Consider the following 25,670-nt stretch of genomic DNA (forward strand, 5'->3'; position numbering starts at 1 on the left):
TGGGAGACCCAGACGATTGGGTGTATAGCACTGCCTCCGGAGGCCACACAAAGCATTACACTAAAAAGTGTAAGGCCCCTCCCCTTCTGGCTATACACCCCCCGTGGGATCACTGGCTCACCAGTTTTCTGCTTTGTGCGAAGGAGGTCAGACATCCACGCATAGCTCCACTGTTTAGTCAGCAGTAGCTGCTGACTCTATCGGATGGAAGAAAAGAGGGCCCAGATAGGGCCCCCAGCATGCTCCCTTCTCACCCCACTTGCGGTTTGTAAGGTTGAGGTACCCATTGCGGGTACGGAGGCTGGAGCCCACAGGCTGCTTTCCTTCCCCATCCCCCTGAGGGGCTCTGTGGAAGTGGGATCTTACCGGCCCCCAAACCCTGAGGCCGAGCTCCATCCACAGACCCAGAGACCCTGCTGGAGGAGCTGAGTACAGTCAGGGACAAGGCCCTGCAACGTTCAGGTACTCTGTGTCCCCGCACAGACAGGCCACGCACACTCCAGGCTTGCTGGGTGTGCTAGTGCGCCGGGGGCACTAGCGCTGCGCGCTCGGGTTAGAGTCACTGCAGCTTAGCTGAGTGATTTTATGTCTTGGGAACTACCGCGCCGGCCGCTCCGGGAGCGGCGGCGCCGCTGGGACTTGTAGTGCGCCGGGGACTCGCGCTGCCCGCGCTTTTACGGCGGCAGCGCTCATAAATCTAGTCCCCGGCTTTTGCGGCCTAGCTCTGCTTCGTTCCCGCCCCCACCCTGTCAATCAGGGAAAGGGAGAGACGCTGTTCTATAGCCAGCGCCGAGGGCTGGAGTCTTATTTACATACTCCAGCCCTCTCACTGGGCACAGTGGGGACGCAAGTTTCCCGCTCTTGGTCTCAACACGCCCAGGGCCCGCCCCTCTCCACAGGACGCCGGCAGCCATTCCTGCATGCAGTCTGGCTGGAGAACGGACACAGGCTCTGGGGGACTCAGACAAGGGACTCTGGCGACCACACACCCGCGTTTATGCGGGCGGTAAGCTGCACATAAGTGCTGGCCCCACTAGTGCCACAGTGTTATTTGGTGCATTTTTTCCCTGTACCATATATATTTATATTGCACTGTACAGTCGCTTCTTGGCTTATACCCTACATTGCTCTGAGGAGACAACAACATGTCATCCGCAAAACGCAAGGGTGCCAAGGCACAGGCGGTATGCACTGCTTGTGCCGCATGTGGGGCTAATCTACCGGCAGGTTCCAATGACCCCCATTGTGTGCAATGTTCAATCCCTGTGCCACTTCGGCAGCCAGAGTCTATGGTAGTAGTGGCCCAGGCAGAGACGCCTGTGAACCCTGCCCCGGTGACGGGGACAGAATTTGCAGTTTTTGCTGATAAGATGTCTGTGACTATGACAAAAATCCTGGAAACCTTGCAGTCCAGGCCAGTTTTTCAGACCATGGACACTGCTGTGTCTATGCTCCCCGGTCCCCCTCAGTTGGAACTAATCCGTACTTCAAGGGGGTCCCAGGCATCACAGGCTGAAGACTCTGACTCGGATGACAGTCCCAGGCAGCCTAAGCGGGCTCGCTGGGAAAGACCCTCGCCGTCATCACACTGGTCAGGGTCTCAGCGAGACGAGGCTCTGTATGAGGAGACAGAGGTGGGTGATCAGGAATCTAATCCTGACACCGCTCTCAATCTAGATACCCCTGATGGTGACGCTATGGTAAATGACCTTATAGCGGCCATCAATAGACTGTTGGATATTTCTCCCCCAGCCCCTTCAGCAGAGGAGGCAGCTGCACAGCAGGAGAAGTTCCATTTCCGGTATCCTAAGCGTAAATTGAGTACTTTTCTGGACCACTCTGACTTCAGAGAATCAGTCCAGAAACATCATGCTTATCCAGATAAGCGTTTCTCCAAACGTCTTAAGGATACACGTTATCCCTTTCCCCCTGACGTGGTCAAACGCTGGACCCAGTGTCCAAAGGTGGACCCCCCAATCTCCAGGCTTGCGGCTAGATCCATAGTTGCAGTGGAAGATGGGGCTTCACTTAAAGATGCCAATGACAGACAGATGGACCTTTGGTTAAAGTCTGTCTATGAAGCTATCGGCGCGTCGTTTGCTCCAGCATTCGCGGCCGTGTGTGCACTCCAAGCTATTTCAGCTGGCCTGGCACAGGTGGACTCTATCATACGTCCAGCAGTGCCGCGAGTAGCGTCCCTAACCTCGCAAATGTCTGCGTTTGCGACTTACGCTATCAACGCTGTCCTGGACTCTACGAGCCGTACCTCAATGGCGTCTGCCAACTCTGTGGTTTTGCGCAGAGCCTTGTGGTTAAAGGAATGGAAAGCAGATTCTGCTTCCAAGAAATGTTTAACCAGCTTGCCACTATCTGGAGACAGACTGTTTGGTGAGCAATTGGCTGAGATCATTAAACAGTCCAAGGGTAAGGACTCCTCCTTACCCCAGCCCAGATCGAGCAAACCTCAACAGAGGAAGTGGCAGTCGAGGTTTCGGTCCTTTCGAGGCTCCAGCAAGACCCAATTCTCCTCGTCCAAAGGGACTCAGAAGGAGCAAAGGAGCTCAGATTCCTGGCGGGCTCATTCACGCCCCAAGAAAGCAACCGGAGGAACCGCTTCCAAGGCGGCTGCCTCATGACTTTCGACCTCATCCCTCCGCATCCTCGGTCGGTGGCAGGCTCTCCCGCTTTTGCGACATTTGGCTGCCACAGGTCAAAGACCGGTGGGTAGCAGACATTTTGTCTCACGGGTACAGGATAGAATTCAGTTCTCATCCTCCGCCTCGGTTCTTCAGAACCTCCCCACATCCCGACCGAGCAAATGCCCTTCTGCAGGCGGTGTGCTCACTAAGAGCAGAAGGAGTGGTGATCCCTGTTCCTCTGCAGGAACAAGGACAAGGTTTTTACTCCAATCTCTTCGTGGTTCCAAAAAAGGACGGCTCGTTCCGTCCTGTTCTGGACCTAAAGCTGCTCAACAAGCATGTGAACGCCAGGCGGTTCCGGATGGAATCCCTCCGCTCCGTCATTGCCTCAATGTCTCAAGGAGATTTCCTTGCATCAATAGACATCAAAGATGCTTATCTCCACGTGCCGATTGCTACAGAGCACCAACGTTTTTTACGTTTCGTGATAGGAGACGACCATCTCCAGTTCGTAGCTCTGCCATTTGGTCTGGCGACAGCCCCACGGGTTTTCACCAAGGTCATGGCGGCAGTGGTAGCAGTCTTGCATTCTCAGGGACATTCGGTGATTCCTTACTTAGACGATCTACTTGTCAAAGCACCCTCTCAAGAGGCATGCCAACACAGCCTGAATGTTGCGCTGGAGACTCTCCAGACTTTCGGGTGGATCATCAACTTTTCAAAGTCAAACCTGGTATGTGTTTCCACCTCTGGCACTCTTGCCCAGAGTGTTACGCAAGATCAGATCCGATTGCGGCCGCGTCATACTCGTCGCCCCAGACTGGCCGAGGAGGTCGTGGTACCCGGATCTGTGGCATCTCACGGTCGGCCAACCGTGGGCACTACCAGACCGACCAGACTTACTGTCCCAAGGGCCGTTTTTCCATCGGAATTCTGCGGCCCTGAACCTGACTGTGTGGCCATTGAGTCCTGGATCCTAGCGTCTTCAGGATTATCCCAAGGGGTCGTTGCCACCATGAGACAGGCTAGGAAGCCCACGTCTGCTAAGATCTACCACAGAACGTGGAAGATATTCTTATCCTGGTGCTCTGCACAAGGAGTATCCCCCTGGCCATTCGCGTTACCTGTCTTTCTTTCCTTCCTGCAATCTGGGTTGGAAAAGGGCTTGTCGCTCGGCTCCCTTAAAGGGCAAGTCTCGGCACTATCCGTGTTTTTTCAGAAGCGTCTAGCGCGACTGTCTAAGGTGCGCACGTTCCTGCAGGGGGTGTGTCATATCGTACCTCCGTACAGGAGGCCGTTAGATCCGTGGGATCTAAACAAGGTCCTTGTTGCTCTCCAGAAGCCGCCTTTCGAGCCCCTGAGGGATGTGTCACTTTCTCGACTCTCACAGAAAGTGGCATTTCTGGTAGCGGTCACGTCTCTTCGGAGAGTGTCTGAACTAGCAGCGCTGTCATCCAAAGCTCCTTTCCTGGTGTTCCACCAGGACAAGGTAGTGCTGCGCCCCATTCAGGAGTTTCTCCCTAAGGTGGTATCCTCTTTTCACCTTAATCAGGATATCTCCTTGCCTTCCTTTTATCCGCATGCAGTTCATCGGTATGAAAAGGATCTACATTTGTTGGATCTGGTGAGAGCACTCAGAATCTACATTTCCCGCACGGCGCCCCTGCGCCGCTCGGATGCACTCTTTGTCCTTGTCGCTGGTAAGCGCAAAGGGTCGCAGGCTTCAAAAGCCACCCTGGCTCGATGGATCAAAGAACCAATTCTTGAAGCCTACCGTTTTGCTGGGCTTCCGGTTCCATCAGGGCTGAAGGCCCATTCTGCCAGAGCCGTGGGTGCGTCCTGGGCATTACGACACCAGGCTACGGCTCAACAGGTGTGCCAGGCAGCTACCTGGTCGAGTCTGCACACTTTCACCAAACATTATCAGGTGCATACCTATGCTTCGGCGGACGCCAGCCTAGGTAGAAGAGTCCTGCAGGCGGCAGTTGCCTCCCCGTAGGGGAGGGCTGTCTTTGCAGCTCTAACATGAGGTATTTCTTTACCCACCCAGGGACAGCTTTTGGACGTCCCAATCGTCTGGGTCTCCCAATGGAGCGCCGAAGAAGAAGGGAATTTTGTTACTTACCGTAAATTCCTTTTCTTCTAGCTCCTATTGGGAGACCCAGCACCCGCCCTGTTGTCCTTCGGGATTTTTGGTTGTTTTTCGGGTACACATGTTGTTCATGTTGAACGGTTTTCAGTTCTCCGACGTTACTTCGGAGTGAATTTGTTTAAACCAGTTATTGGCTTTCCTCCTTCTTGCTTTTGCACTAAAACTGGTGAGCCAGTGATCCCACTGGGGGTGTATAGCCAGAAGGGGAGGGGCCTTACACTTTTTAGTGTAATGCTTTGTGTGGCCTCCGGAGGCAGTAGCTATACACCCCAATCGTCTGGGTCTCCCAATAGGAGCTAGAAGAAAAGGAATTTACGGTAAGTAACAAAATTCCCTTCATTTCTGGACCACTCTGACTTTAGAGAGGCAATCCAGAAACACCACGCTTATCCGGATAAGCGTTTTTCCAAGCGGCTTAAGGATACACGTTATCCTTTTCCCCCAGACGTGGTCAAGGGCTGGATCCAGTGTCCCAAGGTGGACCCTCCAATCTCCAGGCTTGCAGCTAGATCCTTAGTTGCAGTGGAAGATGGGGCGGCACTTAAAGATGCCACTGACAGGCAGATGGAGCTCTGGTTGAAATCCATCTATGAAGCTATCGGCGCGTCGTTTGCTCCAGCATTCGCAGCCGTATGGGCACTCCAAGCTATTTCAGCTGGTCTTGCACAGGTTGACACGGTCACTCGTGCATCTGCTCCGCAGGTGGCACCCTTAACCTCTCAAATGTCTGCATTTGCGTCTTACGCGATTAATGCTGTCCTAGACTCTACGAGCCGTACGGCAGTGGCGTCCGCCAACTCCGTAGTTTTACGCAGAGCCTTGTGGTTAAGAGAATGGAAGGCAGATTCTGCTTCCAAAAAGTGTTTAACCAGTTTGCCTTTTTCTAGTGACCGACTGTTTGGGGAGCGCTTAGATGAAATCATTAAACACTCCAAGGGTAAAGATTCATCTTTACCTCAGCCCAGACAAAATAAACCCCAAAAGAGGAGAGGACAGTCGGGGTTTCGGTCCTTTCGAGGCTCAGGCAGGTCCCAATTCTCCTCGTCCAAAAGGTCTCAAAAGGATCAGAGGAGCTCAGATTCTTGGCGAACTCAGTCACGCCCAAAAAAGACAGCCGGAAGACCCGCTACCAAGGCGGCTTCCTCATGACTTTCGGCCTCCTCTCTCCGCATCCTCGGTCGGTGGCAGGCTCTCCCGCTTTGGCGACATTTGGCTGCCACAGGTCCAAGACCGTTGGGTGAGAGACATTCTGTCTCACGGGTACAGGATAGAGTTCAGTTCTCGTCCTCCAACTCGCTTCTTCAGAACTTCTCCACCTCCCGACCGAGCCGATGCTCTGCGGCTGGCGGTGGCCACTCTAAGAGCGGAAGGAGTGGTGACCCCCGTTCCTCTTCTGGAACAAGGTCACAGTTTTTACTCCAATTTGTTTGTGGTGCCAAAAAAGGACGGGTCTTTCCGTCCTGTTCTGGACCTAAAACTGCTCAACAAGCATGTGAAGACCAGGCGGTTCCGGATGGAATCCCTCCGTTCCGTCATCGCCTCAATGTCTCAAGGAGATTTCCTAGCATCAATAGACATCAAAGATGCTTATCTCCACGTGCCGATTGCTCCAGAGCACCAGCGTTTTCTACGCTTCGTTATAGGAGACGAACACCTTCAGTTCGTAGCCCTGCCTTTCGGTTTGGCGACAGCTCCAAGGGTCTTCACCAAGGTCATGGCAGCAGTAGTTGCAGTCCTGCACTCTCAGGGTCACTCTGTGATCCCTTACCTGGACGATCTACTTGTCAAGGCACCCTCTCAAGAGGCATGCCAAAACAGCCTGAACGTTGCACTGGAGACTCTCCAGAGTTTCGGGTGGATCATCAACTTTTCAAAGTCAAATCTCACCCCGACCCAATCGATAACATACCTTGGCATGGAGTTTCATACTCTATCAGCGATAGTGAAGCTTCCGCTGGACGAACAGCGTTCACTACAGACAGGGGTGCAATCTCTCCTTCAAGGCCAGTCACACCCCTTGAGACGCCTCATGCACTTCCTAGGGAAGATGGTAGCAGCAATGGAGGCAGTCCCTTTCGCGCAGTTTCATCTGCGTCCACTTCAATGGGACATTCTCCGTCAATGGGACGGGAAGTCGACGTCCCTCGACAGGAACGTCTCCCTTTCTCAGGCGGCCAAGGAATCCCTTCAGTGGTGGCTTCTTCCCACCTCATTGTCAAAGGGAAAGTCCTTCCTACTCCCATCCTGGGCGGTGGTCACGACGGACGCGAGCCTGTCAGGGTGGGGAGCAGTCTTTCTCCACCACAGGGCTCAGGGTACGTGGACTCAGCAAGAGTCCACCCTTCAGATCAATGTTCTAGAAATCAGAGCAGTGTATCTTGCCCTACAAGCCTTCCAACAATGGCTGGAAGGCAAGCAGATCCGAATTCAGTCGGACAACTCCACAGCGGTAGCATACATCAACCACCAAGTTGGCACGCGCAGTCGGCAAGCCTTCCAGGAAGTCCGACGGATTCTAACGTGGGTGGAAGACACGGCTTCCACCATTTCCGCAGTTCACATCCCGGGCGTGGAAAACTGGGAAGCAGACTTCCTCAGTCGCCAGGGTATGGACGCAGGGGAATGGTCCCTTCACCCGGACGTGTTTCAGGAGATCTGTCGCCGCTGGGGGGTGCCGGACGTCGACCTGATGGCGTCACGGTACAACAACAAGGTCCCGGCTTTCATGGCACGGTCTCACGATCACCGAGCTCTGGCGGCAGATGCCTTAGTTCAAGATTGGTCGCAATTCCGGCTACCTTATGTGTTCCCACCTCTGGCATTGTTACCCAGAGTGCTGCGCAAGATCAGGGCCGACTGCCGTCGCGCCATCCTCGTCGCTCCAGACTGGCCGAGGAGATCGTGGTACCCAGATCTGTGGCACCTCACGGTAGGCCAACCATGGGCACTACCAGAACGACCAGACTTGCTATCTCAAGGGCCGTTTTTCCACCTGAATTCTGCGGCCCTGAACCTGACTGTGTGGCCATTGAGTCCTGGATCCTAGCGTCTTCAGGATTATCTCGAAATGTTATTACCACCATGAGGCAGGCTAGAAAACCATCCTCCGCCAAGATCTACCACAGGACGTGGAAGATATTCTTATCTTGGTGCGCGGCTCAGGGAGTTCCTCCCTGGCCTTTTGCATTGCCTACTTTTCTTTCCTTCCTGCAATCCGGGTTGGAAAAAGGTTTGTCGCTCAGCTCCCTTAAAGGACAAGTCTCAGCGCTATCTGTATTTTTTCAGAAGCGACTAGCACGACTTCCTCAGGTACGCATGTTCCTGCAAGGGGTTTGTCATATCGTCCCTCCTTACAAGCGGCCGTTAGAGCCCTGGGATCTGAACAAGGTTCTAATTGCTCTCCAGAAGCCGCCTTTCGAGCCTATGAAGGATGTTTCCCTTTCTCGTCTTTCACAGAAAGTGGCTTTTCTAGTAGCGGTCACGTCTCTTCGGAGAGTGTCCGAGCTAGCGGCGCTCTCATGCAAATCTCCCTTCCTGGTGTTTCACCAGGACAAGGTGGTTCTACGTCCGGTCCCTGAGTTTCTCCCTAAGGTGGTATCTCCCTTTCATCTCAATCAGGATGTCACATTACCTTCCTTGTGTCCTCATCCAGTTCATCAATTTGAGAAAGGTTTGCATTTGTTGGATCTGGTCAGAGCACTCAGGATCTACATTTCCCGTACGGCGCCCATACGCCGCTCGGATGCACTCTTTGTCCTTGTCGCTGGTCAGCGTAAAGGGTCGCAAGCTTCCAAATCCACCCTAGCTCGGTGGATCAAGGAACCAATTCTTGAAACCTACCGTTCTGCGGGGCTTCCGGTTCCTTCAGGGCTGAAGGCCCATTCTACCAGAGCCGTGGGTGCGTCCTGGGCTTTACGGCACCAGGCTACGGCTCAGCAGGTGTGCCAGGCAGCTACCTGGTCGAGTCTGCACACCTTTACCAAGCATTATCAGGTGCATACCTACGCTTCGGCGGACGCCAGCCTAGGTAGACAAGTCCTTCAGGCGGCGGTTGCCCACCTGTAGGACAGGGCTGTTTGACGGCCCTATCACGAGGTATTCTTTTACCCACCCAGGGACTGCTTTTGGACGTCCCAATTGTCTGGGTCTCCCAATTAGGAGCGATAAAGAAGAAGGGAATTTTGTTTACTTACTGTAAATTCCTTTTCTTCTAGCTCCAATTGGGAGACCCAGCACCCGCCCTGTTTTCTTAGGGATTTTTGTTTTTTTCGAGTACACATGTTGTTCATGTTGAATGGTTTCAGTTCTCCGATGTTTCTTCGGATTGAATTTGTCTTTAAACCTGTTATTGGCTTTCCTCCTTCTTGCTTTTGCACTAAAACTGAGGAGCCCGTGATCTCACGGGAGGGTGTATAGCCAGAAGGGGAGGGGCCTTACACTTTTAAGTGTAATACTTTGTGTGGCCTCCGGAGGCAGTAGCTATACACCCAATTGTCTGGGTCTCCCAATTGGAGCTAGAAGAAAAGGAATTTACGGTAAGTAAACAAAATTCCCTTCTTCTTACATGCAGTACCACTTTCTACCACTGTTCCTACGGCCATTTCTTTTCCATAGAAAACAATGCAATAGCGCCACCATGGATTGATTATAAAATTACTCTTTGTAAAAGCCCAGTGCTGTTAAGGCTGGAATCACATTTGCAGCCTTTTGTGGCTGTTTTTCTCAGGCCGAATATCAGGCAGCTTTTCCTGGCTCCATGTTTGGAAAAGGTGGAACAAGTCCATTAATATTCAGCTCAGTCTGATCTCCATAATTTATATGTTTTTACACTATACAAGTGCTCTAAATACATTAATATTCCCGTCTACACATCTATATTCACTGCTTCTCTTCACATATGAAGAAACTGCCTGCCCGCAGCCACCACTAGAGGGAGCTCAGCTCATGTCTGCAGCCACCATTAGAGGGAGCTCAGCTCATGTCTGCAGCCACCCCTAGAGGGAGCTCAGCTCATGTCTGCAGCCACCCCTAGAGGGAGCTCAGCTCATGTCCGCAGCCACCACTAGAGGGAGCTCAGCTCATGTCTGCAGCCACAACTAGAGAAAGCTCAGCTCATGTCTGCAGCCACCACTAGAGGGAGCTCAGCTCATGTCTGCAGCCACCACTAGAGAAAGCTCAGCTCATGTCTGCAGCCACCACTAGAGGGAGCTCAGCTCATGTCTGCAGCCACCACTAGAGGGAGCTCAGCTCATGTCTGCAGCCACCACTAGAGGGAGCTCAGCTCATGTCTGCAGCCACCACTAGAGGGAGCTCAGCTCATGTCTGCAGCCACCACTAGAAGGAGCTCAGCTCATATCTGCAGCCACCACTAGAGGGAGCTCAGCTCATGTCTGCAGCCACAACTAGAGGGAGCTCAGCTCATGTCTGCAGCCACCACTAGAGGGAGCTCAGCTCATGTCTGCAGCCACCACTAGAAGGAGCTCAGCTCATGTCTGCAGCCACCACTAGAGGGAGCTCAGCTCATGTCTGCAGCCACCACTAGAGGGAGCTCAGCTCATGTCTGCAGCCACCACTAGAGGGAGCTCAGCTCATGTCTGCAGCCACCACTAGAGAAAGCTCAGCTCATGTCTGCAGCCACCACTAGAGGGAGCTCAGCTCATGTCTGCAGCCACCACTAGAGGGAGCTCAGCTCATGTCTGCAGCCACCACTAGAGAAAGCTCAGCTCATGTCTGCAGCCACCACTAGAGGGAGCTCAGCTCATGTCTGCAGCCACCACTAGAGCGAGCTCAGCTCATGTCTGCAGCCACCACTAGAGGGAGCTCAGCTCATGTCTGCAGCCACCACTAGAGAAAGCTCAGCTCATGTCTGCAGCCACCACTAGAGGGAGCTCAGCTCATGTCTGCAGCCACCACTAGAGGGAGCTCAGCTCATGTCTGCAGCCACCACTAGAGGGAGCTCAGCTCATGTCTGCAGCCACCATTAGAGGGAGCTCAGCTCATGTCTGCAGCCACCCCTAGAGGGAGCTCAGCTCATGTCTGCAGCCACCACTAGAGAAAGCTCAGCTCATGTCTGCAGTCACCACTAGAGGGAGCTCAGCTCATGTCTGCAGCTACCATTAGAGGGAGCTCAGCTCATGTCTGCAGCCACCCCTAGAGGGAGCTCAGCTCATGTCTGCAGCCACCACTAGAGGGAGCTCAGCTCATGTCTGCAGCCACCACTAGAGGGAGCTCAGCTCATGTCTGCAGCCACCACTAGAGGGAGCTCAGCTCATGTCTGCAGCCACCACTAGAGGGAGCTTAGCTCATGTCTGCAGCCACCACTAGAGGGAGCTTAGCTCATGTCTTCAGCCACCACTAGAGGGAGCTCAGCTCATGCTGCAGCCACCACTAGAGGGAGCTCAGCTCATGTCTGCAGCCACCACTAGAGGGAGCTCAGCTCATGTCTGCAGCCACCATTAGAGGGAGCTCAGCTCATGTCTGCAGCCACCCCTAGAGGGAGCTCAGCTCATGTCTGCAGCCACCACTAGAGAAAGCTCAGCTCATGTCTGCAGTCACCACTAGAGGGAGCTCAGCTCATGTCTGCAGCCACCATTAGAGGGAGCTCAGCTCATGTCTGCAGCCACCCCTAGAGGGAGCTCAGCTCATGTCTGCAGCCACTACTAGAGAAAGCTCAGCTCATGTCTGCAGTCACCACTAGAGGGAGCTCAGCTCATGTCTGCAGCCACCACTAGAGGGAGCTCAGCTCATGTCTGCAGCCACCACTAGAGGGAGCTCAGCTCATGTCTGCAGCCACCACTAGAGGGAGCTCAGCTCATGTCTGCAGCCACCACTAGAAGGAGCTTAGCTCATGTCTGCAGCCACCACTAGAGGGAGCTTAGCTCATGTCCTCAGCCACCACTAGAGGGAGCTCAGCTCATGTCTGCAGCCACCCCTAGAGGGAGCTCAGCTCATGTCTGCAGCCACCACTAGAGGGAGCTCAGCTCATGTCTGCAGCCACCACTAGAGGGAGCTTAGCTCATGTCTGCAGCCACCACTAGAGGTAGCTCAGCTCATGTCTGCAGCCACCACTAGAGGGAGCTCAGCTCATGTCTGCAGCCACCACTAGAGGGAGCTCAGCTCATGTCTGCAGCCATCACTAGAGGGAGCTCAGCTCATGTCTGCAGCCACCACTAGAGGGAGCTCAGCTCATGTCTGCAGCCATCACTAGAGGGAGCTCAGCTCATGTCTGCAGCCACCACTAGAGGGAGCTCAGCTCATATCTGCAGCTATCACTAGAGGGAGCTCAGCTCATGTCTGCAGCCACCACTAGAGGGAGCTCAGCTCATGTCTGCAGCCACCACTAGAGGGAGCTCAGCTCATGTCTGCAGCCACAACTAGAGGGAGCTCAGCTCATGTCTGCAGCCACCACTAGAGGCAGCTCAGCTCATGTCTGCAGCCATCACTAGAGGGAGCTCAGCTCATGTCTGCAGCCACCACTAGAGGGAGCTCAGCTCATGTCTGCAGCCACCACTAGAGGGAGCTCAGCTCATGTCTGCAGCCACAACTAGAGGGAGCTCAGCTCATGTCTGCAGCCACCACTAGAGGGAGCTCAGCTCATGTCTGCAGCCATCACTGCTGAGTTCTTAGCTCCCCCTAGTGGTGGCTGCAGGAACATAGTGTGAATCTATGTTTTGAAGCAGGAGGAGTTCAGAGCCGGTTCCCCCTCATCATATTGTGAGTGGCTAATGCTTGTCATTGCTTTATTTTGGCATTTTTACAAGTAATTGATTAACTCCTTAATGCATTAATCCAGTTTATTTGTTTGCATTGTTTCTATTCCACCATGTAATTTAGCAGATTAATCATCTCCATTTATGTTCCATCATTTACATTCTCTCTAACCAAGACTTGTTTCTTTGTGCTTCAGATGAGACCGCAGGAAAGGCGTCTGCGATTCCTAACTGTACGTCCTTTGAGATATCCTCTACATTCTGGTCAATAATTCCCGTACCAATCATATCCTGTATGACAGAAAGGATCAGCCTTTGTAGCCGAGCTGTACGGGGGTCTCAGTCAACCCTTGAAGCTCCAAGGCACTGCAGTTTAAAGGGGCTCTCCAGAATTTATAAGTGATTGGTGATTTCCCTACATAGGACTGAGGCAAAGCATTGAGCCGTCAATCATACCAAAGCCCCACCCACACAGAGCTGCCCAGCATTAGAAACATTGGGGAAACACAACTAATAAAGCCCCGCCCACATGGAGCTGCCCAGCATTGTAAACATTGGGGAAAACACAACTAATAAAGCCCCGCCCACTCGGAGCTGCCCAGCATTGTAAACAAGAAAGAAACACAACTAATAAAGCCCCGACCACATGTAGCTGCCCAGCATTGTAAACAAGAAAAAACACAACTAATAAAGCCCCGCCCACACACTGCCCAGCATTGTAAACAAGAAAAAACATAACTAATAAAGCCCCGCCCACACAGAGCTGCCCAGCATTGTAAACAAGAAAAAAACACAACTAATAAAGCCCCGCCCACACGGAGCTGCCCAGCATTGTAAACGTTGGGGAAAACACAAGTAATAAAGCCCCGCCCACACAGAGCTACCAGCATTGTAAACATTGGGAAAACACAACTAATAAAGCCCCGCCCACACGGAACTGCCCAGCATTGTAAACAAGAAAAAAAACACAACTAATAAAGCCCCGCCCACACGGAGCTGCCCAGCATTGTAAACAAGAAAAAACACAACTAATAAAGCCCCGCCCACACGGAGCTGCCCAGCATTGTAAACGAGGGGGAAACACAACTAATAAAGCCCCGCCCACACGGAACTGCCCAGCATTGTAAACGAGGGGGAAACACAACTAATAAAGCCCCGCCCACACGAAGCTGCCCAGCATTGTAAACAAGAAAAAACACAACTATTAAAGCCCCGCCCACACGGAGCTGCCCAGCATTGTAAACAAGAAAAAACACAACTAATAAAGCCCCGCCCACACGGAGCTGCCCAGCATTGTAAACAAGAAAAAAAACCACTAATAAAGCCCCGCCCACACGGAGCTGCCCAGCATTGTAAACATTGGGGAAAACACCACTAATAAAGCCCCGCCCACACGGAGCTGCCCAGCATTGTAAACAAGAAAAAACACCACTAATAAAGCCCCGCCCACACGGAGCTGCCCAGCATTGTAAACAAGAAAAAACACAACTAATAAAGCCCTGCCCACACGGAGCTGCCCAGCATTGTAAACGAGGGGGAAACACAACTAACAGTGATGATCACTGAGAATAACAGCCCAGGCCGTTATAGAGGTCCCCAGGACTGTCTTATACGTGTACCTCTAGTATCTGCCCCTATAGGCGCGTATATTTTTCCATACAGTCACAATATGCTGTCAGGAAGAAGAATGCCCGCATATCACTTTGACTGCACTAAAATGGAAGCTTAAAGTCTTTTTGGGACAAAAAAAAGAAAAGTTTTAGTCTAAATAAATAAAAAAAATGTAGAAAAACACTTTAAATAATGTTTTTATTTAGTAAAATGAATTTTCCATGAACTGACCCACACTTGGCATCCTCTTAGGGGCAAGAACCTATGCGCCTAAATGTAAACATGTTATGTAGGCCAGTAATAAAAGAAGCAAAATAATACAATAATAGTGTCATTTAAATAACAAAAAGTTTTAATAAACTGCAAAATTATACATAGTAATAACAACAACATAGGACAGTATTTTATGAGTTAATAGTGACTTCCTATGGCAGCTGGCAGAATTGTGAATGCAGCTCTGGATGTACAATGAGTATAAGATAGGATGTATTAGATGAGGCTGGGCAGTATTGGGCACTGGATGGCGGGGGAGGCTTGAGCACTGCTGTCCGATGCTGTCACTGCCGGCACACACCACCCGCTGTGGCATTGCCCGGTCCACATTCTGAAGGTGTCTGGAGCTTGGGGCGGTCACTGTGTGTTATCCGATGTCTCGCGGTGTCTGCCGGGAATGCAGTGAGGATATATGAGATGGTGATAATCCCACATTATTATTGGAGGGGACTGCAGCAGACGGACCACTGTCCCATACCGTCTGTAAGACCTCTATGTACCGGTCTACGCCTCCTACAATTGGGGCACAGGATAATGACATTCGGGAGCGTTCATCATATAATGGGCCCCTTTAACATTGCGTTCTGATCTCCGTTCAATGGTCCCGTCTGGGCTTCAGACCGAAACCTCGCAAAACGGGTTTCGGCCTTATGCGCCGACAGAGCCATTGAAAGATAATGGTACAGACAGAGTCACCGTGTGCTCTTTTGTGCACCATTTTCGGGAGTATACGCTTTCTGGAGGAGGACACGAAGATGTAGTACACCCCCAAAAAGGGTGCAAAGACGGTGACTCCGTCTGCACCATTATAGTCAAGATATGTCTGAAATCCGGTTCTCAGGGGGTTCAAACGAAAGTCCCGACGGCATCACTGAACGGAGATCGAAACGCAATGTGAAAGGGGCCATAGGGGAACATATTTCGGATCATTATTTTGACCAGTTCCGATATATTTCAATGTGAGACATTACAAAATCTCTGCCATAGTTGTTGTGTCCACGAATCTCATATTGGACTGTGGTCTCTTTGATCTCAGTTGATGACAGTGTGGGATTCCTTCCGACCTTCGGACCTTGTTACGTGAACCTTTATGGAAGTCCGAGAGAGTTTACGGGATTCCCAGATCCCTATGAAGAGCTCAATATGGGGAAGGTAAGAAGCTGGGTCCATCATGGTGGTAAAGTCCATGTTTGGGGCCATGTTTGAGCTTAACGTTGCTTGGAATCACCTCTCCTAATGTCCCAGGCTGTCCTAACTCATGCACGAGGGTTCTCAGCTCACGGTGTACAGTCTTTTTTCATGTGTCCAATGCTTTGACCTATGCTTTGACCTCTTTCTTTGTGACAGGGAGAAGGAGTAGCCTACCGAGGACGTGTCCTGCTGGAGCTGGAGACCAAGCTGGTGGAGCACACGGAGCAGAGGGTGGAGGACATCTCCTACGATGACATCTTACGCGTCGAGGTAACCACAGCTTCTCTTGGATGAAGTGACTTCTGTAGAAGCTGAAGGCCCATCTGTTAGTTCCTCCATGCCTCCTAATTGATAGAGCAGATTTCGTACCGTATTATCTGGGAATGATTTGTGGACTGGAACGTTCGCTCATAATCAGGAAGACGTAAATTACCCTAATTGGGCTGCGGATGGTGGGTTTTTTTCCATCTCCAAAGTCGGAATTTCACCTGGAAAGGACCAATTTGTGTTCTGATTGTTTGTACAAGTCGAATATACAGTTGGGGGAGGTTTGATGGACTATGTGATGGGATCCGGGGGGCGACGAGTGGTGGAGCCGGTCAGGACGCACGCCGGCTGTTTACATGTAACTTTATGGGGGGGAAGACTAAAAACCAAGCCAAAATACCAATGAGTAATCAATGACCAAAGCCACCTCAGATATTTCATGTCATTGTCTAGAAATACCTCCGGAGGAGGAAGTACTGCCTCTTCGCCTCCTTCTACTCGGCATCAATGCTCCAAGACGTCGATGACGCCATCCAGTTTGAAGTCAGCATTGGAAACTACGGCAATAAGTTTGACACCACCTGCTTACCCCTGGCCTCCACCACCCAGTATAGCAGAGCCGTGTTCGATGGTAAGACATGTGTATGATGTGTTAGTGACTCCGCAGCCCGGCTGGGCTCAGATGGTAATAAATAAAGCTGGAGAGTGTATAAGGCACGTTCAGCGAGCCACAGCTTCCCGCACTAATGACTCCAGAGCTGTTCCTGTATAATGTGCAGATGTCTCCACATAAAATAATATACAGTGTATAATTACAGCCCAGCTCACCGGTGAGCTCAGTCACAAGAACAGTATACCGCACCAGAGCAATAATCTGCACTGATAATACGACAGTAACCTCATCTGTCACAGGTCATTACTGCTCCCGACTGATGGAAACCCAACGTTACAGGGAGGATACAGATTATTCAGCCTCCACTGACCAATAACTGCAGGAAAAGTACTATTCATGTCCATAGGGGGCAGTATTATAGTAGTTATATTCATGTCCATAGGGGGCAGTATTATAGTAGTTATATTCTTGTACATAGGGGCAGTATTATAGTAGTTATATTCTTGTACATAGGGGGCAGTATTATAGTAGTTATATTCTTGTACATAGGGGGCAGTATTATAGTAATTATATTCTTGTACATAGGAGGCAGTATTATAGTAGTTATATTCTTGTACATAGGGGCAGTATTATAGTAGTTATATTCTTGTACATAGGAGGCAGTATTATAGTAGTTTTATTCTTGTACATAGGGGGCAGTATTATAGTAGTTATATTCTTGTATATAGGGGCAGTATTATAGTAGTTATATTCTTGTACATAGGAGCAGTATTATAGTAGTTATATTCTTGTACAGGGGGCAGTATTATAGTAGTTATATTCTTGTACATAGGGGCAGTATTATAGTAGTTATATTCTTGTATATAGGGGCAGTATTATAGTAGTTATATTCTTGTACATAGGGGCAGTATTATAGTAGTTATATTCTTGTACATAGGAGGCAGTATTATAGTAGTTATATTCTTGTATATAGGGGCAGTATTATAGTAGTTATATTCTTGTACATAGGGGGCAGTATTATAGTAGTTATATTCTTGTACATAGGAGGCAGTATTATAGTAGTTATATTCTTGTACATAGGGAGCAGTATTATAGTAGTTATATTCTTGTACATAGGGGCAGTATTATAGTAGTTATATTCTTGTACATAGGGGGCAGTATTATAGTAGTTATATTCTTGTATATAGGGGCAGTATTATAGTAGTTATATTCTTGTACAGGGGGCAGTATTATAGTAGTTATATTCTTGTATATAGGAGGCGGTATTATAGTAGTTATATTCTTGTATATAGGGGCAGTATTATGGTAGTTATATTCTTGTACAGGGGGCAGTATTATAGTAGTTATATTCTTGTATATAGGAGGCGGTATTATAGTAGTTATACTCTTGTACATAGGGGCAGTATTATAGCAGTTATATTCTTGTACATAGGAGCACTATTATAGTAGTTATATTCTTGTACATAGGGACAGTATTATAGTAGTTATATTCTTGTACATAGGAGCAGTATTATAGTAGTTATATTCTTGTACATAGGGGCAGTATTATAGTAGTTATATTCTTGTACATAGGGGCAGTATTATAGTAGTCATATTATTGTACGTAGGGGGCAGTATTATAGTAGTTATATTCTTGTATATATGGGCAGTATTATAGTAGTCATATTATTGTACGTAGGGGGCAGTATTATAGTAGTTATATTCTTGTATATAGGGGCAGTATTATAGTAGTTATATTCTTGTACATAGGGGGCAGTATTATAGTAGTTATATTCTTGTACATAGGGGCAGTATTATAGTAGTTATGTTCTTGTACATAGGGGACAGTATTATAGTAGTTATATTCTTGTACATAGGAGCAGTATTATAGTAGTTATATTCTTGTACATAGGGGCAGTATTATAGTAGTTATATTCTTGTATATAGGAGCAGTATTATAGTAGTTATATTCTTGTATATAGGGGGCAGTATTATAGTAGTTATATTCTTGTATATAGGAGGCGGTATTATAGTAGTTATATTCTTGTATATAGGAGGCGGTATTATATTGATTATTTTCTATTTCTGATATCATTCTGTCCCCTTTTTTTTAGGCTGTCAGTATTATTACCTCCCGTGGGGCAATGTTAAGCCTGTGGTTGTTCTCTCTTCATATTGGGAGGATATCTGGTATAGGACGGATACACAGAACATTCTGCTCCATGCTGTGGACAGTCTGGTAAGTCTGCATCTTTTTCTAAATAACTGATATTTTCTGAACCAATCCAGTAAATGTGAACCGACCGCGATCTGACAATGAGGCAACAGATCACGGATACGTTGTGTATTTTGTATTGTCAGTGCATTGGAAATGTAGTTCCTTCTTCTCTTCTATGAGTTGCATGTATTGCAGTATATGCCCGATCCGAGTATGAAGACCTGAGATTTGCCCCTTCCTTGTGATTATCCCATCTTTTTCTGTTTGCAGGAAGGTAACTTGGAAAAAGTCCACCTCGCCATTAAAGCAAAGTGTTCCCCGTATGAGCTGGACGCGCTGGTCACCCGCCTCATCGATGACGTCATCAGTGACTGCAGGTACAGTGACTTGTATTAGCCAGGCTCGCAGCCGAGAGTGAAGATCTGAGGTTGTATCAATCACCCAGGCAGGCGAATGATACAACAATTTATATTTCCTCCGTACACGGTCTTACAGCAACCATAGTCCTTATTCTCCTCCAGACAACGGATGTCATGATCGTAGCGTGTGTCCATCTCCAGCCGGCAACAATAGTCCTTACGTTCCTCCAGATGACCGCTATCACGACCATAGCACATGTGTCCAGCTCCAATCTCCATAGACCATTTATGACCTGGCCGCAACAATAGATCCTCTCCCCTCCACGTTACAGCACCAACTTCTGACCAAACATGTGACTCCAGCTTTCCTACCTCTTTGCGGATCAGCCCCTGCATGAGAAGAGGTGATCACATTCCACCCCCTTAAATATTTGTTTTATGTAACTCCAAGTATGGAGAAGGGCAGTCTCTGGCCAGTCTGCAGGATTGGGTATCAAGCAGGCCCCCTGCAGAAGGGAACAATAGACAAACAACCCCCCACCAGGTACAGATCAATGAATCCTACTGCAGCCCTGATTATATTAGAGTCCAAAGAGGCAAACTAATATGACACACTGTTACAACCCCTTCCCCTTTCTAATTGTGTACAGACAAGTGACCTTAAACTGACAAGCAAGCACATATCTAATGAAAAACACAACGAGATTGACGTAACCAGCTTCCCCAGCTAGAAAACATCCAATAGCCTTTAGTTTGTGGCCATCTCCTGAAATTGAGTATGAAGGAGGGCAGTCTCCTGCCAGTCTGCTGGATTGTGTATCAGGGAGGCCCCCTGCAAAGAGGAACAATAGACAAACAACACCCCATGAGATGCAATATAATGAAACCTACTGTAGGCCTGATTATATTAGAGTCCATGGAGGACAACTAATATGACACACTGTTACAACCTCTTCCCGATTCCAATTGTGTACAGATAAGTGACCGTAATCTCACAAGCAAGCATATCTCTTATAAAAAAACACAACAATGAGATTGACATAAACAGTACTCCCTGCTGGAAAAAGTCCAATAGTCTTTAGTTTGTGGCTATCTCCTGAAATTGAGTATGAAGGAGGGCGGTTTCCTGCCTTTCTGCGGGATTGTGTATCAGGGAGGCCCCCTGCAAAGAGGTACAATAGACAAACAACTGTTGTGAATACGTTTTCCAGTTTGGGGCTCCCTCTTGTGGTCAGTGCTGGTAATGCAGTTCATGTGTGGAGCGAAAGCTACACACCTGTGGAGCGAAAGCTACACGCCTGTGGAGGCCTGTCAATCAGGGTCAGATTGGGCTATTTAACTGAGTAGTTTTCTCTTGTTACTTGCCGGTGGTCAATGTCTCCTGTGTGTTAAGGACATTCTGTAACCAGCTCTGCTCAATTCCAGAACTCCTCTCAGATAAGTGGTCTTTGCATCTCTGCTGTTTGTTTTCTACCTTCTTGTTGCTTTTTCTGCTTTGATACTAATGCATGATTCCTATTCTATCTGTTTGGAGTTCGTGGTGGGAGTGTCTGTATACTTACCTCCATGATTCTGCAAGGTATTGTGTTTGTCATGCTTGGTATTAATTCAGTCCCTCATCTGTATTAGTGTTTTTGGATCCCAGTAATATTTGAGTGCTGATACAGTGGGGGAGAGGTTGTGTGACCTCAGGATTTTTCCATATCAGAGGGAAGTGCTAGTGTATATTAGGGTTTTTAGGGCTGCAGACAGTTGCTCTATCTTATCCTTTCCTATAAAGATAGTTTGGGCCTCACCTTTGCTGAATCTGTCTAATCTGGCTTTGTATTGTGTTTTTCTATATCACCGTAGCCTTTACATGTGGGGGGCTATCTATCTATCTTTGGGGACTGCTCCGAGGCAGATTAGCTTTCTTATATTTCTGTGAGATTATTTAGTTCTCCGGCTTTGTCGAGGCTTCCAGGTCATCGTAGGCTCGTCTCACAGATACTTCTAGTTGTATGTCAAGATTAGGTCTTCACTGAAAAAGGAAAAAGGGTAGCGCATATGAGAAGCACCCGTGGGCTGGAGTTATTAATAATAAATGTATTTGCTCACCTGATGAGGTTGTGCGCCCCCGCACAACCCCGGTGGTAGGTGGATGGGTAATCCCTCCGGAGTGGGGGCTGTCTCCGCTGGCGTTGCCGTTGATACGCTGAATGGATCCGGGTTAGGAATCGCTGCTGGCTCCTGTGGTTCTCCGGCAACTTAGATCCTGGAGCTTCTGTGCGATCCTCCGTCCTTCAGGTTGGAGTGGTTCAGATTTTGCCTGGCAGGTCCTGTTCCTCAGAGCAGCTCTGGCCGAATTCCCTTAGTGGGAGTGTGGATATAATGAATTAGAATTTCGGTCTGGTTGAGCGCTAATGAATGGGCTGCCAGTTTTGTGGATAATTTGTTTTATTATTAGTATTAATAAAAGGGTAAACTCCTGTTTTATACAACGCGTTTCAGCAAAGTCTCTGTTGCTTTCCTCAGGTATCAGATACCTGAGGAAAGCAACAGAGACTTTGCTGAAACGCGTTGTATAAAACAGGAGTTTACCCTTTTATTAATACTAATAATAAAACAAATTATCCACAAAACTGGCAGCCCATTCATTAGCGCTCAACCAGACCGAAATTCTAATTCATTATAAGATTAGGTCTTCAGTCTGTTAAGTTTCCAGCCACTCTGTTACCTTTTTGGGATTCCGCATTTTTTGATCCTCCTCGGTCCCTGAATCATAACAAACAACCCCTCATCAGATGCAATACAATGAATTCTACTGTAGGCCTGATTCCATTAGATTCCATGAAGGACAATAATATGACACACTGTTGCAACCCCTTCCCCCTTCCAATTGTGCAAAGACAAGTGACCTTAAACTGACAAGCAAGCACATCTAATATATAAAGCTGAGTGTATGTGTGTGTGTATGTCCGCTAAAGGAATCCGCACCGTCGCATTTACAATCACAAAGTTTTGCACAGACACTTCATGTGACCCAGGGAACGTCGTAGACTATGTTTTGACAGGAAAATTTAACCCTGCGCTTTACAGTTAATCTCCAAAAAACATGCCTCCAATAAAGTAAATGGAGCCTGGAACTACTGGTTTTAATAGCAGCTGTGATTGGTTGCTATAGGACAAAAGACATTATTAGTATAAAAAGCTTATGTGTGAGGTAATGTGATGTCGGAGTGGAGACAGAAAGAGACAGACAGACATAGACACAGATAGAGTAAGAGGCAGACAAGGAAAGAAACAGACAGAGACAGACAGGGAAAGAGACAGAGAGATAGAGACAGACAGATGGTGAAAGAGACAGATGGTGAAAGAGATAGAAAGAGACAGATGGGGAAAGATAGATGGGGAAAGAGACAGACCTTGATAGAGACAGACGGGGAAAGAGACAGAGAAATATAGACAGACAAGGAAAGAGACAGACAGAGACCGACAGACAGGGAAAGAGACAGACAGGAAAAGACACAGACAAAGAAATGGACCAAGACAGACAGGGAAAGAGACAGGAAAAGAGACGGGTGAGACAGACACCAGCGCTTCAGTATCAGTTGTCACCCCGACAACAGTTCAGTTCAGTTGTCACCCCGACAACAACACCAGCGCTTCAGTATCTCCAGCGCCCCCTCTCCCACCGGGCCCCGGGACACACCGCTCCTAACCACGGAGGGGTTAACATCTAGGCTGCGTCTGCAACACCGATCCTGGACGAGCCCGCCTTCACTCCAGCCGCAGCGCTGGTGCATCTTGTCACCACGACCCGTGGGTGGCGTCACGACCCGTAGGATGACAGCGCGGCCCTCCCCGGCTGCGCGCCTCGTCCCACCACCACCACCACCACCCCACTGCCTCTCCCCTTAACAGAGCGACGTGGCCCTCGGTTCGGAGGCGCTCGTGCCACCGACAACCCGAGCTCGGACCTCGAGCAGCTCGGCCCGAGCAAGCGGAAGAAGCGACCGGGCCCCTCTCAGGGCGGTACACTCAATGTGGCCAAAACTGAACTGATCATCTTTCCTCCATCTCACCTACACCCTCTACCTGATCTACCTATTACAATAAATAACATCACGCTCTCCCCAGCACCCAAAGTTCGGTGCCTCGTAGTGACTTTTGACTCCGCCTTGTCCTTCACACCACACATCCAATCCCTCACCACCTCCTGTCGTCTTCAACTCAAAAATATTTCCAGAATCTGCCCTTTCCTCAATTCCCAATCTACAAAAATGCTAGTGCATGCCCTCATAATCTCCCGCCTCGACTACTGCAACATCCTCCTCTGTGGCCTCCCTGCTAACACGCTCGCCCCTCTCCAGTCCATCCTTAACTCTGCTGCCCGAATGATCCACCTCTCTCCTCAATAGCACCCCGCTTCTCCTCTCTGCAAGTCCCTCCACTGGCTCCCAATCTTCCACCGTATCCAATTCAAATTACTAACACTGACCTACAAAGCCATCCCTAATCTATCTCCTCCGTATATCTCTCAACTAATTTCTCACTACTCTCCAAAACGCAATGTCCGATCCTCCCAAGATCTCCTTCTCTCCTACTCTCTCATTCGCTCCTCACGCAACCGACTCAAAGACTTCTCCCGAGCATCCCCAGTCTTCTGGAACTCGCTACCTCAACATGTCAGACTATCTACCACACTTGCAAACTTCAAACAGAACTTGAAAACTCAGAACTCCGTTCAGAAATGCCTATAACCTTCAATGACTTCACTGCTTCACCACCACCACCACAGCTGCCACCCCACCACCGTGCGGAGCTGCCGCCCGACCACCGTGAGGAGCTGCCTCCCAACCTACACCCCACCTACTGTCTCCTCCCCATAATCCTATAGAATGTAAGCCCGCAAGGGCAGGGCCCTCTTCCCTCTGTACTAGTCTCTCTATTGTAACTTGTATATGTATTCTGTATGAAACCCCCTTCTCATGTACAGCACCATGGAAACAATGGTGCTCTATAAATAAATAATAATAATAAAAATATAGAGATGGATAGATAGATATAGACAGAGAGATAGAGGGATGAATGAATGAACAGAGAGATAGATAGATAATAGATAGATAGATAGATAATAGATAGATAATAGATAGATAATAGATAATAGATAGATAGATAATAGATAGATAGATAGATAATAGATAATAGATAGATAGATAATAGATAGATAGAGGGATAGATAGATAGATAGATAGATAGATAGATAATAGATAATAGATAGATAGATAATAGATAGATAGATAGATAGATAATAGATAATAGATAGATAATAGATAGATAATAGATAGATAATAGATAGACCCTGGATATGCCCCATCATAAGCCATGGACTTCCATAGCTCCCACCCTAGAAGTGCCCCCACAGTCCCCACCCTGGATGTGCCCCATCCATCCTTCCTACAGTCCCCACCCACCATCCCCACAGTCCCAGTCCATATTGTACACTTGCTTTGGCAAAACTAATTTGTATTTGGTCCTGCCAATAAAGCTTATTTGATTTGATTTGATAGATAATATATAATAGATAGATAATAGATAAAAGATAATAGATATATAGATAATAGATAATAGATATATAGATAGATAATAGATAGATAATAGATAGATAATAGATAGATAATAGATAATAGATAATAGATAGAGGGATAAATAATAGATGAGAAAGACCTATATAATGTCCCACCCCCCTGCATATTCTAAGCTGGCAACCTTAAGTGACTTTCATGTGGCACTAAAGGGTGCTTAGCCTTGTATTTAGCCAAAAAAATAAATAAATAGTTAATTAAAAAAAAAACGACGTGTGCTCTCCACTATCTTTTGTAGCCAGCTAGGGTAAAGCAGCCCTGGGGTTCGTGATGTCACGCGTCTATCAGATACACGACATCACAGCCCAGTCAGTAATTAAAAAAAAAAAAATTGAAAAGAAAAAAGTTTTATTTGAAAAAACACTCCCCAAAACATTCCCTCTTTCACCAATTTATTGAAAAGAACAATCAAATCCAGGTCCAGTGTAATCCAATAAGGGGGTCCCACGACGATCCATACCATAGTCACTGTGCCAGTCAATGAAGAACAGAACATTCCCCATTGGCTGGGAGAGTAGTACAGTGACCTGAGCTAACATCAATAGGTCAGCCCAGGTCACTGCAGGGGATGACGAGCATTGCTGTCAGGAGGTTAGGGAGGTATATTACCTGCTGTGATGATCTCCTGCTCTCCTGACGTCAGCGCTGTCACTGACTTCTATGCCCGCCGCGTTCTCAGCAGTATCGCGGGAGCCCGTGACTTCACCGCTAGTGACGTCTCGGGCCACCCGCGAGACTTGATGGGAGTACGCGGCGGGCAATGGGAGGCAGTGACAGCGCTGACGTCAGGAGAGCAGGAGATCGTCACAGCAGGTAATGATCTCATCTAACCTCCTGACAGCAGCGCTCCTCATCCCCGTGGCTGCACGCACTGCAGTGTGAGAAGCTGCTGATACTTCAGTGCGGGCAGACACTGACACACTGCAGTGCGAGCAGCTGCGGGGCTGGCAGGGAGCAGGACACAGACTGCAGGGGCAGTGATGAGAAGCAGCGCTGCGCTACCTCTCATCAGTGCTTTCAAATGTATCGGCA

General features: G+C 48.8%; 1 protein-coding gene across 7 annotated transcripts in view; it reads left to right on the plus strand.

Annotated features, from left to right (window-relative positions):
* DYSF (dysferlin) overlaps positions 1 to 25,670 on the plus strand; it is a 423,810-nt gene that overhangs the window by 139,161 nt on the left and 258,979 nt on the right. For 5 of the 7 annotated variants that reach the window (XM_075346129.1, XM_075346154.1, XM_075346146.1 and 2 more), the window contains exons 17-22: positions 12,698 to 12,733; positions 15,421 to 15,536; positions 15,732 to 15,845; positions 16,296 to 16,473; positions 18,549 to 18,673; positions 18,923 to 19,029. In XM_075346129.1, coding sequence (XP_075202244.1) covers positions 12,698 to 12,733; positions 15,421 to 15,536; positions 15,732 to 15,845; positions 16,296 to 16,473; positions 18,549 to 18,673; positions 18,923 to 19,029 — 676 coding nt within the window. The remainder of the gene's footprint in view (positions 1 to 12,697; positions 12,734 to 15,420; positions 15,537 to 15,731; positions 15,846 to 16,295; positions 16,474 to 18,548; positions 18,674 to 18,922; positions 19,030 to 25,670) is intronic. The other 2 variants (XM_075346137.1, XM_075346179.1) reach the window with 1 other exon arrangement.

The sequence above is a fragment of the Anomaloglossus baeobatrachus genome, chromosome 1 (assembly GCF_048569485.1).
Source record: "Anomaloglossus baeobatrachus isolate aAnoBae1 chromosome 1, aAnoBae1.hap1, whole genome shotgun sequence".
NCBI lineage: Eukaryota > Metazoa > Chordata > Amphibia > Anura > Aromobatidae > Anomaloglossus > Anomaloglossus baeobatrachus.